Source organism: Pseudorca crassidens, chromosome 2 (genome assembly GCF_039906515.1).
Source record: "Pseudorca crassidens isolate mPseCra1 chromosome 2, mPseCra1.hap1, whole genome shotgun sequence".
NCBI lineage: Eukaryota > Metazoa > Chordata > Mammalia > Artiodactyla > Delphinidae > Pseudorca > Pseudorca crassidens.
Window position 1 is genome coordinate 80,034,960 of NC_090297.1, and position 17,645 is coordinate 80,052,604.

The 17,645-nt window shown below is 38.5% G+C and overlaps 1 protein-coding gene across 5 annotated transcripts in view; it reads right to left on the reverse strand.

The window, feature by feature from the left end:
• The window catches only part of HFM1 (helicase for meiosis 1), a 132,425-nt gene extending 125,876 nt beyond the window's left edge, over positions 1 to 6,549 (reverse strand). For 4 of the 5 annotated variants that reach the window (XR_010940943.1, XR_010940942.1, XM_067726873.1 and 1 more), the window contains exons 1-2: positions 6,307 to 6,420; positions 3,178 to 3,275 (exon numbers count right to left, since the gene is read on the reverse strand). Coding sequence is in view for 3 of the 5 variants with exons in the window: in XM_067726873.1 (XP_067582974.1) it covers positions 3,178 to 3,248 (71 nt within the window). In the remaining 2 variants the exon portion in view is untranslated. Of the gene's footprint in view, positions 1 to 3,177; positions 3,276 to 6,306 lie in introns of all 5 variants that reach the window. The other variant, XM_067726875.1, reaches the window with a different exon arrangement.
• Between the last annotated feature and the right edge of the window lie 11,096 nt (positions 6,550 to 17,645).

The window sequence follows — 17,645 nt, forward strand, 5'->3', positions numbered from 1 at the left end:
TACTGATGATACACCTGACATTCTCGAGTATTCTCGAGTACTCCTAAAACATTATTACGAATTAATGTCTTAATCCAAATATTCTTGGTCCAGAACCATCTATAACCACGGAAAATCCAAGAAAACAGTTGAAACTGACAATCACTTTGTAAACCTACAGTAATTGATGAGATTTTTGTCACCCTGTTTGCATTGTTAACTACCGTTCCTTATCTTTCAGCTGCAATCCTATTAATATATAATGTTTTAATGTTTCCTTTCCAACCAAAGTTGGCTTGTCCTTCATTAGAAGAAAAAGATAAGCATTAGGTAACAAAATAAAGTTGAGAAGAATACCACATAAACTGTCTAAGCCAAGTCCCAAGGATTTTATGATTTTTTCTTCTCTCTTTATTTAGAATTTTAAACTCCCAGAAGTGAGGGGCCCAGTCTTTCAATTTTCTGCCTCTCACAGCACCTCAAACATAGCTACTACAGCTCTATTTTCTAAATCAAAAATCTGCAACACATCACCTGACAATGTCTGACAGATTGTCTGACAATACACCAAAGCAACTGAAATTTAGGACTATGTCACAGAGTCCCCAAGATCACCACCAGGGTCAATGATTCCCTAGGACGACTTACAGGACTCAGCATATAGTCCTACTCATGACTGTGGGGTGAAGTCCAGGGGAAACCAGGCACAAGCTTCCAAAGGTCCTCTCCCACTAGAGTAACACAAGATGTGCTGAATTCCCCCCAAAACAAGTTGTGACAACACACGTGAAATGTCGCCAACAAGGGAAGTCATTAGAGACTTAATGCCCAGGGTTTTTATTGAGGGCTACTCATGTAGGCATCCCTCTCTGGCACATACCTAAATTCCAGATTCCCAGAAGAGCAGATGTTCATTATAAAACACTTTCTTTTTTTTTTTTTTTTTGGGGTGCAGTACCCGGGCCTCTCACTGTTGTGGCCTCTCCCGTTGCGGAGCACAGGCTCCGGATGCGCAGGCTCAGCGGCCATGGCTCACGGGCCTAGCCGCTCCGTGGCATGTGGGACCTTCCCAGACCGGGGCACGAACCCATGTCCCCTGCATCGGCAGACAGACTCTCAACCACCGCCCCACCAGGGAAGCCCTAAATCACATTATTTTTATAAACAGTTTTTACACAGTGAGCCAATTTATAAGTTAACGGTAGGAAGCTTCCTAAAATCCAAGTTCTCAGACTCCAGACAGAGGCCAACCTTACAAGTAGGCCTTTTCAAAGATAGTGGTTTGGGCCTGGTATATTAACTCTTTTCTGCCCAGAGACTATTCCTGAAAATCCAAGAAAGATGTTAACAAGATACAAAAAGCACACATCTAGCTCTTTATTCAGCCTCCCCATAAAATCAAATCTTCCTTGATATCCGTATTTTCCAGAGGTGTCATCATTCTCCCCATCACCCAGAATCCAAACCATAGTACAGTCTTTTACCCACTATATCCATGTCTCTTATTGCATCTTCCTTATAAAGCTTCTTGAATACATCGCTTCCTTGTATTTCCATTAGCACTATCCTAATCAAGGCTCTAAGCAACTTATGTCTGATTGAGAACAACAGTATTTTAATTGACCTCACTGCCTCTGGGCTTTCTCTCTATATTTCGTGTACTCCTATCACATTAATTTGGAATTGTTTTCATGTTATTCCATTCAAATCCTTCAGTGGCTTCTTAATAACACAAAACTACCTAGAGGCCTTAGGTCATGTTACAGTTTCAATTCTCCTACATGTCCCTTATAGTACAGACCAAAGTGAACTACTTGTATACCAAACAGATAACACATTCTGTCCGTCCTTATCTTTGTTCAAAACTATTTTCTTTATTTGGCTTGCCCCTATACCCGACACTACCCCTATATCCAACTATAGAAGTTCAACTGTTTTTTTTTTTTCATTCATTAATCAATTCAGCAATTATTTACTGAGTACTATGTGCCAGGCATTGTTTTAGGCAGCAGAGCATATGCTCATTAAAAATCCATTTCTAATCTTACACACACAAAATCAGGGAACTAGATCCCACATGTATGCCACAACTAAGAGTCCGTATACCACAGCAAATGAGCCCATGTGCTGCAACTAAGGAGCCTGCCTGCTGCAACTAAGACCCGGTGCAACCAAATAAATAAATAAATATTTTTTTAAAAAAAAGAATTATCCAGTCCTTCAAAGCCTGAAGTCTCCCCCAACTACCATAAAGCCTGACCTAAACAGTCTGGCCCAAGTCTCTCTCCAAATCTGAAATTTCTTTGCGTGAATATATGCTTATAATTTGCTTTGCACTTTTTTTTTGTATTGTTAGAAGAGAGACCGTATGTTCCAAATTTGCCCAGGTCAGTCTTGATTAACACCTGTTGCTTCATTTGAATGCACTCTTTCACTCTCAAAAGTGTCCCAGTCTGAATTACATGGTCACATTATTTATGAATGACCTTTCTATATGTGTATTTAACCTCAAATAGGCTTTAAGTTTTTTAAAGTAAAAGTCTGTTTCATTCTTTTTATATCCCTTTCAGCATTCAGTCAATATTTGAATTAATATTTGAATGAATGGAAGAATAAATGAAGCAGTAAATAATTTACTCAATGCTTCATTAAAAAGGGTAGTACGATAGAACAAATACATAGAAAACTTAGAATTAAAGTGATTCACATGTGAAAATCCATAAAAGCCAGTATTTAACAGACTCCCTATTCCCCATTCATATTTCCTTTGGTACCACATCTTTATTTCCACCCCTACTTCCTGCCTGCACTGAATCTGCCTATCACACTTGGCCTTTGGCACACTGCCCTTTCTGTTTCCAAAAGGTGCCATCATCACTCCTTGTCCTGAGCTACTCTTTGACCATTACTTTCAGTCTTTACTTTAGCCAAAAATAATTTGAACAAACCAGAAATGCAAATGAACGAAAGCCAAACAGACAAGAATCTACTCTGTTTTTAAAATTGTAACATGTAACATGTTAAACTTCAGTTACTCCTTTATATCTGAATTCCATGTTTACCAAGCATATACCTGAAATGCCATTCTGTTGTTCTCTCATTTTTTATTTATAAATTTACCAGAGAGAAAACTAAAATGCCTTAAAAATCAAAAACACTTAAGCAATATACTGTTATCATTCTTTAAAGCAGACTTACTTTTCAGCTTCATCTGTTTTTTCAAAAAACAAATTATCCAAGGAAAACAAGGAGCCATTTGATTTCAGCATTGTTAAAAACTGGACTTTGTCACAAATCTAAAAAATACCCAAAAGAAAGTAGTTTATATTCTATTTACAAAGATGTAGAAACAAAATTTCTGGATCCATAAACTATAATCATTAATTTCCCAAAATAACCACAGATAGCCTTTCAGCAACATCTTTTGTAACTTCCTTCAAAGTGCTAAAATATTCAAATACATTATTCTCTGTTCTCCACTCATTCATACATATTCACATATGTACCCCTCTCTTCATTCTGCACCAATGCTTAAGAGTGTTTTCTTCCATTCTCCACCTGACAAATTCCTACCCATCCTTAATGGCACAGGTCAAACGCCATTTCTTCTTCAAAGTTTTCTCTGAATTACCCAATAGCAGAATTAATGGCTCCTTTCGGGCTCCTAAAATATTTTGTTCATACCATTATTTTTGAGTTAGGATAGTGCATTTTATTGTGAATGCGTGTGTTTCTAACAATGTACTGTGTACATATGCAGGGATTTCCTTCAAAATCAAGGGATAGAGTAGATTTGCTTCAAAATACAGAGAGAAATGTTGAGGGTTATTGATGAAACAAGATTGGCAATGAGTTGATAACTGCTAAAGCTACGTAATAGGTACGTGGAGTTTCTCAATGTTTATTTTTATATATGTTTGAATTTATCAAAATAAACAAATTTACTAGTTTAACATATATATGTATGTTTACATTATATTACCTAACATATATATAAATGTTTACATTCCTTTTTAAAAAGATAATTTTTACATCCAAAGATGTTATCTAAATGTAAAGGATAAAAGCATTCAGCACTGGCTACCTGGGAATATAGCAAAAATCTAGGGTTGAGCAAAGCCTCAAATTTAACAGGAGAGAGTAGAATTATTTCTACAGATACATACTTTGTAATTCTTCCCCCTGCACATCAACACTACAACTCAACTTTTTTCTAATTGATGAAACATGATATAAGATTCTATATGACAAAACATGAAATCAGACGCACATACCAAAAAATATAAAATCACATTTCTATTTATTCTGTGAGAGTTAATACATTGCAAAGCTTTCCTTAGGATGGAAACTAAAATCTGACACTATATGAGCGCCATCTCGTGGAGAAATCCATATTACCAAGTCAGAGCAGTGTGTGTGTACGTATGTTTGTATGTATGTATGTACCTATTTATTGATTAATTGATTGCTGCACCAGGGAAGTCCAGTCCCTTCAATTTTGAGTCCTCCCTGATGTGATAGTGAAACACACATGGAACTACGTGGGGGAAAGAGGAACGCTTCCACATGTACCCCTTGACAAAATGCTACTAACAAGAGGGCTAAATTTGATTACATTAGGACTGTTCTTACTTTATCAGAATACTGTGGGGTTTTTCATTGGTTTAGTTATTGGGCTTTTCCCCTTTCTACCTGTTTAGCTTAGTTGTCCTCTTCATTTTTCTCAATTTATTAATCGTTTAGTCACCAACAAAAAGAAACAGTAAAGTTGAAACAAATTAGCATGGTTCTATAAACGTCTAAAACAATTTAATTATGTGGACAATAGAAGCCTAGGATAACAGAGTGGGAGGCAGAAGGGAGTCACTCAGAAATTGCTAACTGGAGTCTTTAACAACTTATTTAAGTAAAGAATTTCAGAAGCTGAAAACAATTACCCGATAAAGTATAAATTAAAATGCCAATCATGTTTCTATATTATACAAAAAGTAACAAAATATTCCCTTTCTAGTCTTAGGAAAATTATATAATTTAACAACAAACTCTTTTTTAAACAACAAAAAGAGTTTTCCAAATTAAAACATTCCAGACCACTTTTATATGGTACCTCAGAATTTAAGTAGAAACTCTTAAGGCTGACACGCACATGATTGAACTCTTTATTCTAAAAGAAGCTGCAAACAAAATAAAACTGCAAATTAAAAATATGTGTTTCCAAAAAAAAAATTTCATAAATTAATCTAAAAACCTCCTATATAAACAGCAAATATTTTCAAGAGAACTTTTGATTTGACTCCTAGTTCTGGCATAAAAGAGAATATAACTTGTTTGGGTCCAGAATAAAAACATTATGTATATATTTTAGTTGTGATGCAGTCCTACGAAAGAAAACCTCCTTTATCTAAAATACTCCATCCCTATACTTTGCATTATTTTTCTTCATAGCACTAATTTATAACTGTTCAGTTGTTTATCTTTCTCCCTGTAGAGGAAGCAGGGACTTTTTACTCATTAATGTATTCCTATAACCCAGAACAGTGCCTGATAGCAGATGGTCCATAACAATTCACTGTGGAATAAATACATTAGCAACGTTGATTTTATAAAAATAATTTTAAATAAAAATAATTTTCCGTCAATTCTGAGGCTTAAAATTTTATCCCCCAATCTTTAATATTCAGTTTAAAAATGTGATTTGTTTTTCTAATTCAGGATTCACGTAATCAAATCATGAAGGTTCTAAAAGACTGTGGGATTCGGCACTTGAATTATGTAAATAAATATATTTTTCTAAACATAGGTCCTACAAGGGACGTTACCATATTTCAATATGAGTTTGTTATTGTAGGAGATGATAGATTTTGGATTAATTAATTTTAAGTTTTAGGTTTAGAGTCAGATTTTCTAAGTTTCCACATTAGATTATTCTTTACAAAGTTCTAGTTTCAGCATGTGGTATAAAATTATGTTTTCCTTTTTTAAGTGCTTGCTTCTGCTCTAACTAATCACTTAAAATATTTAAACTGTTTCTGTAACTACATAATTTGCTGATTGTTGAAATGACCTGCACCTTACCTAATTCACCTTCTTACCTTCTATAATCCTTACTGTATAAGATGTTCAGATCTATTAGTTATCTCTTACAATTTCTATTCTCAGAAATACACTTATTTCAAAAGTGCAGAAACCCAGATACGAAATATTGATTTGCCAGAAACCGTTAATCAGTGAAGACTCAGACCAACATTCACTGGAAAAACCAACCATCACAAATGACTGCAGGGAATTTGACTAAGTAAGAGAATGAACGTGGGAACAAATTAATACCCCGAGTCTCGGCCGAGAGGTCCTTACAGTCGGAGCGCCTGATCTCCAGGGGAACCCGGGGCCGGGAAGTTCCAGCAGGAACCGAATCCGGGTCTGAAGAAAAAATACCCCCGTGACGTTCCCTAAATCCGAGAAAGCCCACCCCAGACTCGTGGGCGCAGGGCGGAAGACTTCCGGCCGGGTGAGTGGCCGAGACCCGAGCGCGGGCGCCGGCACCGGGCCCGCGGGGCTGCAGGTCGCGTCGCTGTGGGCACGCGGCTACACGCGCGCTGGCCACCAGCTCCCGCCCCGGGAGGGAAACACACTTGGAAGTAAACACGTGGGGCTCCAGGAGCTATCAAAGCAAAACAAAAGTGCGCCAGCCGGCCCCTCAAGAGGCGGAGCCGCCTCAGGCCTCGCCCGCCCCTTCTGACGCGAAGGCGGCTGAGGAGCCGCGCGGGCTGGGGTCGCGGTGGGGGTCGCGCCGGAGGTCCTATACCTCGCCGCGCCTGTCCGCTGCCGCCCGACACTCGGCTGGGAAGCTCAACCACTTCCCCACGGACACCCTGACCCCCCTCCCCGCGGGGTCTCCGTTCTCCCGTCCCTTCCTCCCTGTGAGACGCAACAGGCCCCAGTCCCCACCTTCCCCAGCTGCCGTCCCAGCTGCCCGCTCTCCCCTCCCCGCCGGCCCTCAGAGCCGAGCGCCTATTCACCGGTCCCCGGAGGACGCCCCCAGCCTGGCTAAGCCGAGCTCCAAGCAATGGATCGCCAGGGCCCCCAATCTTCCCTCCTCTCCTTTTCCCCAGAAGTTTATAATTCCTTTTTAATATATGCCTCTCAGGATACTGTGGCTTATTCTCACTGAATAGAAATCTTAATCCTTCCCCCAGCTCTTGGTAACTCTACTTTCCCTCCCGAAGAATTTGCTTATCCTAGGTACCTCATATAAATGAACTCACAGTATTTGTCCTGTGTCTGGTTTACGTCATTTAGCATAAGGTTTGCAAAGTTCATCCATGTTGTCCCAAGTATCAGAGTTTCATTCCTTTTTAAGGCTGTGTATTCCATTTGTATGTATATACCACATTTTGTTTATCCATTCACCCACGGATGAACATTTGTGTTGTTTCCAACCTTTTGGCTATTGTGAATAATGCAGCTATAAAAATTGTAAAAATCTGTTCTGGAACTTGTGGTTACCAGGGGGGAAGGGTGGAGAGAAGGGATAGTTAGGGAGTTCGGGATTGACATGTACATACTGCTGTATTTTAAATGGATAACCAACAAGGACCTACTGTATAGCACAGGGAGATCTGCTCAATATTATGTAACAACCTAAATGGGAAAAGAATTTGAAAAAGAATAGATGCACGTATATGTATAACTGAATCACTTTGCTGTACACCTGAAATTAACACAACATTGTTAATCAACTATACTCCAATACAAAATAAAAAGGTTTTGTTTGTTTGTTTTTTTTGCAGTATGCCGGCCTCTCACTGTTGTGGTCTCTTCCATTGCGGAGCACAGGCTCCGGACGTGCAGGCTCAGCGGCCATGGCTCATGGGCCTAGCCGCTCTGCGGCATGTGGGATCTTCCCGGACCGGTGCACGAACCCGTGTCCCCTGCGTTGGCAGGTGGACCGTCAACCACTGCGCCACCAGGGAAGCCCCCAAAATAAAAACTTTTAAAAAAATAAATAAAAAGCATCTGAAGCAGAAAAAAAAAAAAATCTGTTCTCAGTCCCTGCGTTCAATTATTTAGATAAATACCTAGGAGTGGAATTGCTGGGTCATATGATAACTCTAATTTTTTGAAAAACAACCAAACTGTCTTCCACAGTCAGTATATCACTTTACAGTCCCACTAATAATGCAGAAGCATTCCAATTTCTCCACTTCCTTGCCAACACTTGTTATTTTCCATCTTTTACAAATTTTAGTCATCCTAGCAGATGGGAAGTGGTATCTCATTTATTATGGTTTCGATTTGCATTTCCCTAAGGACTAATGATGTTGAGCATCTTTTCATGTGCTTAATGGTTATTTTAATATCTTTTGGGGAAAATATCTATTCAAGTCCTCTGCCAATTTTTTGTGTTTATTATTTTTTTATTGATTATTATCTTTTTATTATATATTTTAAAAAATATTCTGGATATTAATCTTTATCAGATATATGATTTACAGATATTTTCTCCCATTTAGTAGGTTTTCTTTTTGCTCTCTTTGACAGTATCATTTGATGCACAAAAGTTTTTAATTTTGGTGAAGTCCAATTTATCTTTTTTCTTTTGTCACCTGTGCTTTTTGTGTCGTATCTATGAAGTCACTGCCAAATTCCAATATCATGAAGATTTACTCCAATGTTTTCCTCTAAGAGATTTACAGTTTTAGCTCTTAAGTTTACATCTTTGATCCATTTTGGGCATGCCATGGACCAACAAGGTGTATTTATTTCAAATAAAGGTGGGGAGTTGTTGTCAAAATATAGTTTCTTGAAAGACTGGAAGAGCTTGAAAGACAAATAATAGGTATTCATGACACAGGAGGAAGATAGATTTCTGCTGATACAACTGATGCCATAGGTTCTGTCTCATAAGTTCAACATAATCAAAATTTTTCTCTACTTTGTAACCTCCACTCTTTTTAAACTCTGATCAGGAGGAACTGATATTGAAATATTGGTGCTGATGGCTTTAGAGAAGCAGGAACCAAGACATGTTGTAGTTTCAGGACTGTTTTTCTCTGGATGACAGCCAGAAATATGCTGCGTTTTTGTCAGACTTGGAAAAGAAAAGGTAAGCGCATTTGGGAGACTCTGAAAATTGTACAGTTAATATCTGAGAAAGTAAACAGAAAGAAAAGAAATCAAGTCTGGTAGGATGGGATTCTTGGGCGGAAAAAAAATTTAGAGGGTTATGCACAATTGTGTGCAGAAGAGTCCAGTGCTATCTATACATTTAGTAGATGCTTAAATAGAAAAAGATGAATGAATGAAAATCAAAGGTTAATTGTTCTTTAGGGAAGGATTTAGTAAGTCTCTATGTAACCAAGAAAATAAAAGACAAATGTTAATTAGAAAGTAATTCCTTGAGTTCCAGCTTCTAAGGAGTATGTTTAATGATGATGCAGAAGAGACTAGTACCCATATTTTGGGAGATCCATTTACTTGTTTTTAGGCAGAAGTTGACTTCTTCAGCCAAAATGAATTTAAAGTATCTTCTGTTCTCCAAAGCCAAAAATGTTGATTTTAATGAGACTGCCAGATAGTGTGCTCCAGTTAGACCCAGACCCCAGCCACAGCTAGCCAGAGTGTATTATTACAAAGAGTATAAGCCTTCCATAGAAATTAGTCGATAAAGACTCAATATTCAATGGCTGTTTTTTGCGTAACTATGTAAGTAGAGTCTAAAATGTAACACAAACCCTGAAGTAAGAAGCAAACATCCCAGAACAGCAGCTTTGGGACAAATAGCAGTACTCCACACTGGAATAGAATTATTTCCTAATTAAAAATTAAAACCAGTTTCTTCAGAATGAGTAAATGGGAGAGGGATAACCAGTGCACATTCTCTATGGGTAGTTGTACTTAGATTTGTGTAACAAATTGAACAAATTTTTCTGCCATTATTATAAAGTCCCAGTGTAAATAGGAATTAACACATTCCTTCAGATGGTTAGTATCTGAAGGAGGTAGGCTTTACCTGACTGTTATACTCAAGATTCTGGCATCCAGTATTTATGTAAGACCATCTTTTTTTTTTTTTTTTTTTTTTTGTGGTACGTGGGCCTCTCACTGTTGTGGCCTCTCCGGTTGCGGAGCACAGGCTCCGGACGCGCAGGCTCAGCGGCCAGCCGCTCCGCGACATGTGGGATCATCCCGGACTGGGGCACGAACCCGTGTCCCCTGCATCGGCAGGCGGACTCTCAACCACGCGCCACCAGGGAAGCCCTGTAAGACCATCTTAATGAAACATGGGATATATTACATCTACAAAAAGATTCTTTGAGGGAACTTTTAAAAGCCACTGACAGACATTTTAAAAGATATCTAAATATCAGGGATCAGAGTATAAAACAGATTTTAAGAATAGGCATTTTTTTTATCAAAGACAAAAGAGTAATTGGCAAGATCTCATATGATCAAAGATTAAGTTGTTTATATATTACTTAGAAACAAAATCATTTCTAGAGGTGATATAATTTTGTATCACCATTGTATCATAATTACAAATACAGAGATTTTCAGTGTTACAAGTAACCAGTTAAGATACTAGACAGATTGGAGTACGGACAGAATAACAGAAATAAGAAACACCATGAAGGAACAATAATAATGCATCTGCCTAGAATCCTTCCCAGGAAGGGGGAGAGAGTGGTGAGAGATGTTATTACAGCTGGCAGATAATTACTCATTTGTGATATATATTGAGTTAGAATGCATTTAAGCATGGGTTATCTCATGTTTAAATATGTCAAAGCATTGAGAAAGCACAGGGCATGTAATAGCGTATATTTTAACATTTTTGGTGATCCCTGGAACAAAGCTGAGAGTGCTGCATCCACGTCTGCCCAGAGTCTGAAGCCTCCACAAAGAGAAGTAGACACATCGGTTTTCTCACAACTGCCACCATTACTAATCATCGGAGAAGGGAAAGGGCTAAATCTGAAGATGTTCTTTGGCATTTCTGGCTGTTCTGATCTGCTTCCAGGCCTGGGAACATGAGATAACTTTCTGGAGGAAAGGTGGGCATGCTGAAGTGCACAAAGAATAAAAGTAGCTTACTGCTGAGGTTAAGGCCCCCCTCACCCCCGGTACTAGGCACAGGAGAAAGACTCATTCACATCTGGGGAGCAGCAGACTCAGAACGAAGCAGCAAGAGAAGCTGTGGGGACCAGGCTGCTGAGGAGAGGCAGCTAAGCAGTGCTCCCAGACCGTTCCCAGGGCCTGGTGTCGCTAAGCCTTCCAGAATGGAAGGTCCCTCCTTGGTAGGTCCCTGCTGGCCTCGGAACAGCACACTGCCCAAACACAGGCAGGGATATGAGCAACAGAACTGTCACCATGGCTGCAGGGGCAGCCTAAGTAAGAGCTGCGAAATCAGCCAGGAAATTGTGCCTATGATAGTTACTAGGACGGATTGCTAAAGCCAGGAGAGTTTATGAAACCCCTTCCTCCAGTTGTCAGCTGGGAAACAGTTGGGTAGGGAGTGTTAGAGGAGCTGGGATTCCAACAATTAGGAGGTATGGTTTCAAAGTAATAACTTGCTTTGTTGCCTTTGGTGGGGAAAAAGTCACCTGCATTATTACATTGCTTTAACTAACTCAGATTAGTGGCCTATGAAACACCAGTGTCACAACAAAATGTATATAGCACTCTACAGCAGCAGTCCCCAACCTTTTTAGCACCAGGGACCAGTCTCGTGGAAGACAGTTTTTCCACGGACCAGGGTGGGGGTTGGTTTCGGAATGATTCAAGCGCCTTACATTTATTGTGCACTTTATTTCTATTATCATTACATTGTAATATATAATGAAATAATTATACACTCACCAAAATGCAGAATCAGTGGGAGCCCTGAGCTTGTTTTCACTTGATTCTCACTGATAAGGCTTTGATATGAGTCTGCAAGCAATTGATTTATTATGGTCTCTGTGCAGTCAGACCTTTCTGCAAATGATAATCTGTATTTGCAGCCACTCCCCAGTACTAGCATCACCGCCTTGGCTCCACCTCAGATCATCAGGCATTAGATTCTCATAAGGAGCGTGCAACATAGATCCCTTGCATGCGCAGTTCACAGTAGGGTTCGTGCTCCTGTAAGAATCTAATGCCACCGCTGATCTGACAGGAGGCAGAGCTCAGGCAGTAATGTGAGCGATGGGGAGTGGCTGTAAATACAGATGAAGATTCACTCACTTGCCTGCCACTCACCTCCGGCTATGTGACCCGGTTCCTAGCAGGCCATGGCCCAGGTACTGGTCCATGGCCCAGGGGTTTGGGACCCCTGCTCTACAGTTTACAAACATTTGTTCGTTTGATGTATGGGCAAAATGTCTAAGAATTCACACAAATAGTGTGTGTGCATGTCTGAGTGAGGGTGTGAGAGAGTAGATGCATTGTCTGTGTGTATTATGGGGAGAGCAAGAGAATAGAGTCGGCCCAGAGTCGATGGAGAAAAAAATTATATATTTAAGCAGAAGGAACATTGTCCTTCCACTAGAAAATAAGAGTGGTGTGGGTTAAAGCAAGTCCAGGTGAAACCATTCTGGCCAAGAATATATTCCAAAAGGTGAAGACTGTGGGACCTAATGAAACTTCAAAGCTTTTGCACAGCAAAGGAAACCATAAACAAGACGAAAAGCCAACACTCATAATAGGAGAAAATATTTGCAAATGAAGGAATTGACAAAGGATTAATCTCCAAAATTTATAAGCAGCTCATGCAGCTCAATAACAAAAAAGCAAACAACCCAATCCAAAAATGAGCAGAAGACCTAAATAGACATTTCTCCAAAGAAGATATACAGACTGCCAACAAACACATGAAAGAATGTTCAACATCATTAATCATTAGAGAAATGCAAATCAAAACTACAATGAGATATCATCTCACACCAGTCAGAATGGCCATCATCAAAAAATCTAGAAACAATAAATGCTGAAGAGGGTGTGGAGAAAAGGGAACCCTCTTGCACTGCTGGTGGGAATGTGAATTGGTACAGCCACTATGGAGAACAGTATGGAGGTTCCTTAAAAAACTACAAATAGAACTACCATATGACCCAGCGGTCCCACTACTGGGCACATACCCTGAGAAAACCATAATTCGAAAAGAGTCATGTACCAAAATGTTCCTTGCAGCTCTATTTACAATAGCCCGGAGATGGAAACAACCTAAGTGTCCATCATCAGATGAATGGATAAAGAAGCTGTGGCACATATATACAATGGAATATTACTCAGCCATAAAAAGAAATGAAATTGAGCTATTTGTAATGAGGTGGATGGACCTAGAGTCTGTCATACAGAGTGAAATAAGTCAGAAAGAGAAAGACAAATACCGTATGCTAACACATATATATGGAATTTAAGAAAAAAAATGTCATGAAGAACCTAGGGGTAAGACAGGAATAAAGACACAGACCTACTAGAGAATGAACTTGAGGATATGGGGAGGGGGAAGGGTAAGCTGTGACAAAGCGAGAGAGAGGCATGGACATATATACACTACCAAATGTAAGGTAGATAGCTAGTGGGAAGCAGCTGCATAGCACAGGGAGATCAGCTCGGTGCTTTGTGACTGCCTGGAGGGGTGGGATAGGGAGGGTGGGAGGGAGGGAGACGCAAGAGGGAAGAGATATGGGAACATATGTATATGTATAACTGATTCGCTTTGTTATAAAGCAGAAAGTAACACACCGTTGTAAAGCAATTATACTCCAATAAGGATGTAAAAAAAAAAAAAGAAAATACATGGAGGGCTTCCCCGGTGGTGCAGTGGTTAAGAATCCACCTGCCAAAACAGGGGACACAGGTTCGAGCCCTTGTCTGGGAAGATCCCACATGCCGCGGAGCAAAAAAGCCCGTGAGCCACAACTACTGAGCCCGCTTGCCACAGCTACTGAAGCCCGTGTGCTTAGAGCCCATGCTCTGCAACAAGAGAAGACACTGCAATGACAAGCCCATGCACCGCAATGAAGAGTAGTTCCCGCTTACCGCAACTAGAGAAAGCCTGCATGCAGCAACGAAGACCCAACACAGCCAAAAATAAATAAATAAAATAAATAAATTTATATATATATATATAAAAAGGAAATACATGGAGATTGGGAGGGAAATAAAAACGCTACAAGCCTAGTAAACGACAAGTAAGGTAAGAGAATGATTAATATAAAAGCGAAGCAAGGTAATGTGTACTGTCAGAATTTTTTCAGATAACCGTGGAATAAAAGAGCTGTCAAATTTTCAGGTGTCATTGATCATTAGGAACTATATTCTCCTATTTTATGTGTCCCTTAATTAACAGAACACTTAAACCATGCTATCCTAGGGAAACAATTATAGCATTAACTCCAAAAAAGAAGTCCTCCCAAACCCTGCAGCCTGTGTTCACACTTTATATTCCACCCACACTTGTAGAAATGGGCAAGTAACCAACCAGTAGGAAACTTCTTTTTCCAGCAGGATGCTTTGTATCACAAGTCATTTGGGGAAATTTTAACTAAATAAATTATTTGGTAGGTTATGATCTATAATATTGGAGAACTAGAAATTTTTTCCTGGATTAAAAAAAGTACCATTCACACAATTTATCTGAAAATTTCTCCAAATCAAGAAATATTCTAGAAATTAGTACTTGCTTTTTTAATATAGTAATTTTGCCTGAACTTCTCTATACCTGGCCCCTGGCTCCTTCTACATACCATACTATTTCCTTTGAACAATGGTTGTCACTGATTTGGTTGTTGTTGTTATTTAAATGTTCAATTAGAAAAAGTTTATTTTTAAAATCTCTGGCTTTGAACAAATCGTATTTTATTTGCAACATATGCTGTTACCTAGAGTGGACGTAAAGTATAAAGAAGATATATCTTTCCTTAGACTTCATTCCCAAGTGGCATTTCCCCAACATATTCATATATACCAATAACATAAAAAATATATATATATATATATATATATATATATATATATATATATATATATATATATATATATAGCAAAGCATCTTCTAAACAGCTCTGGAATTTTTTAATTTTTTATTTCTTCCAGCCTAACATCTTAGCTGCCATATGTTTTGAATTTTTCCAATCCACAGAGATTGCATAGCAAGTCACAAACCACATGACTGGAAAATTTCTTAATATCAGAAGTTAGGGGTCATTGATCCACATGCAAATGGAAAAATGAACATCCCTTCAAACACATATCTGATACAAAACAAAAAAATTATTTTCAAGTCACAAAATGTTGGGGTTTTTTTAGCTTCTATCACTTATAAGCAGAATGTCTCAGTTGAATTATATTTCCTAATTCAGAAAGTTTCTCAGAGGTTTCTTACCTGTGCTTTCATTTCTGGATGCTAAAGATTTGACCTGAATCAAATCTTAGGTCAAATAAATAATTCCAGCTCCCTCATTATACTGAGGGATTGATTTGCTTAAGATCAAGCTAATCACTCACTGGCAGAGAAAGTGAGCTCAAATTTGCCTACACCTTGTCCTCTGCTCTTTCTACAATTATTCTTTGTCCCTTGAACAAGATTAATAGATAATATATAAGACAATTGCAATCAGTTTTGGATGATTCTTTTTATAAGTAATGTTGACAAACCAAATTATATTTCAAGGTGGCAAAACAGGAAGTTTAAATAGCTTAGGATTTAAAGAATACATTTTAAAGAGAGTCAGGGGTGAGGAATTGGGGAAAGGTACTACCTAATATGGAGAAGAAAAGCTGGCTCTTTTCAAATATTTGAAAGATTCTTGCAGTGGAATAAATAATTTGTTCATGCCTTGATAGGCATGATTTCAGAGGGTAGAACCAGGACCACAGAATTGGTTTAGGGTTATTACTGACTGAGAAATAGATTTCAGCTATGAAGAATGATATTAAAAAGGCCTTCTCATTTTTTCTTACCAAATATATTGAGAAATAATTTATGTACAAAACTGCATCCATTTAAAACATACCATTGAATGAGTTATGACAGTTATATACATCTGTGAAATCACAATCTTAATAAAAAATACAGAATATTTCGAGCAGCCCCAAGATTCCTCCTCCCCGCTGTAAAGGTATCAGAAGATGCCTAATGGAGAATCAGGACTTTCACCACCACCCAACAATAGTGAGACTATGTACCCCTCACATTGTCAATGGAGACCACATGGTGAGTTGTAACATGGGCCTCTGAACAAAGCATCCAAAAAATGGGGACGTTTATTCCAGTTATAAAATTTATAAGTTCTGGGGATCTAATGTATGGTATGGTGATTTAGCTAATAATACACTGTTATATACTTGTTTCTAAGAGAATAGATCTTAAAGGTTCTCAATACAAAAACGAAATGGTCATTATGTGACAGGATGGAGGTGTTAGCTAATGCTATGGTGGTAAACATTTTGCAATATATAAATGTATTAAAGCAATACATTGTAACCTTAAACTTACACAATATTATATGTCAATTATACCTAAACAAAGCTGGGAATGAATGAATGAAAGAACAAATAAATAAATAAGTAGTTTGTTCTAGTCGCATAGTTCGTATTTTGCCTTCAAAATTAGTCTAAAAACAAGATCCACCAGAACACAGGCACCAGTTCCCTCCACCAGGAAGCCTACACAGCCCACTGAAACAACCTTAGCCACTAGGGGCAGACACCAAAAACAACAGGAACTATGAACCTGCAGCCTGCAAAAAGGAGACCCCAAACACAGTAAGTAAAGCAAAGTAAGAAGACAGAGAAACACACAGCAGATGAAGGAGCAGGGTGAAAACCCACCAGACCAAAGAAATGAAGAGGAAATCGGCAGTCTACCTGAAAAAGAAATCAGAGTAATGATAGTAAACATGATCCAAAATCTTGGAAATAGAATGGAGAAAATACAAGAAACGTTTAACAAGGACCTAGAAGAAAAAAGAGCAAACAAACAATGATGAACAACTCAATAAATGAAATTTAAAATTCTCTAGAAGAATCAATAACAGAATAACTGAGGCAGAAGAACAGATAAGTGACCTGGAAGATAAAATAGTGGAAATAACTGCTGCAGAGCAGAATAAAGAAAAAAGAATGAAAAGAATTGAGGACAGTCTAAGAGACATCTGGGACAACATTAAACATTGCAACATTTGAATTATAGGAGTCCCAGAAAAAGAAGAGAAAAAGAAAGGGACTGAGAAAATATTTGAAGAGATTATACTTGAAAACTTCCCTAGTATGGGAAAGGAAATAGTCAATCAAATCCAGGAAGTGCAGAGAGTCCCATACAGGATAAATCCAAGGAGAAACACGCCAAGACACATAATAATCAAACTATCAAAAATTAAATATAAAGAAAAAATATTAAAAGCAGCAAGGGAAAAACAACAAATAATATACAAGGGAATCCCCATAAGGTTAACAGCTGGTCTTTCAGCAGAAACTCTGCAAGCCAGAAGGGAGTGGCAGGACATATTTAAAGTGATGAAGGGGAAAAACCTACAACCAAGATCACTCCACCCAGCAAGAATCTCATTCAGATTCGATGGAGAAATCAAAAGCTTTACAGACAAGCAAAAGTTAAGAGAATTCACCACCACCAAACCAGCTTTACAACAAATGCTAAAGGAACTTCTCTAGACTGGAAA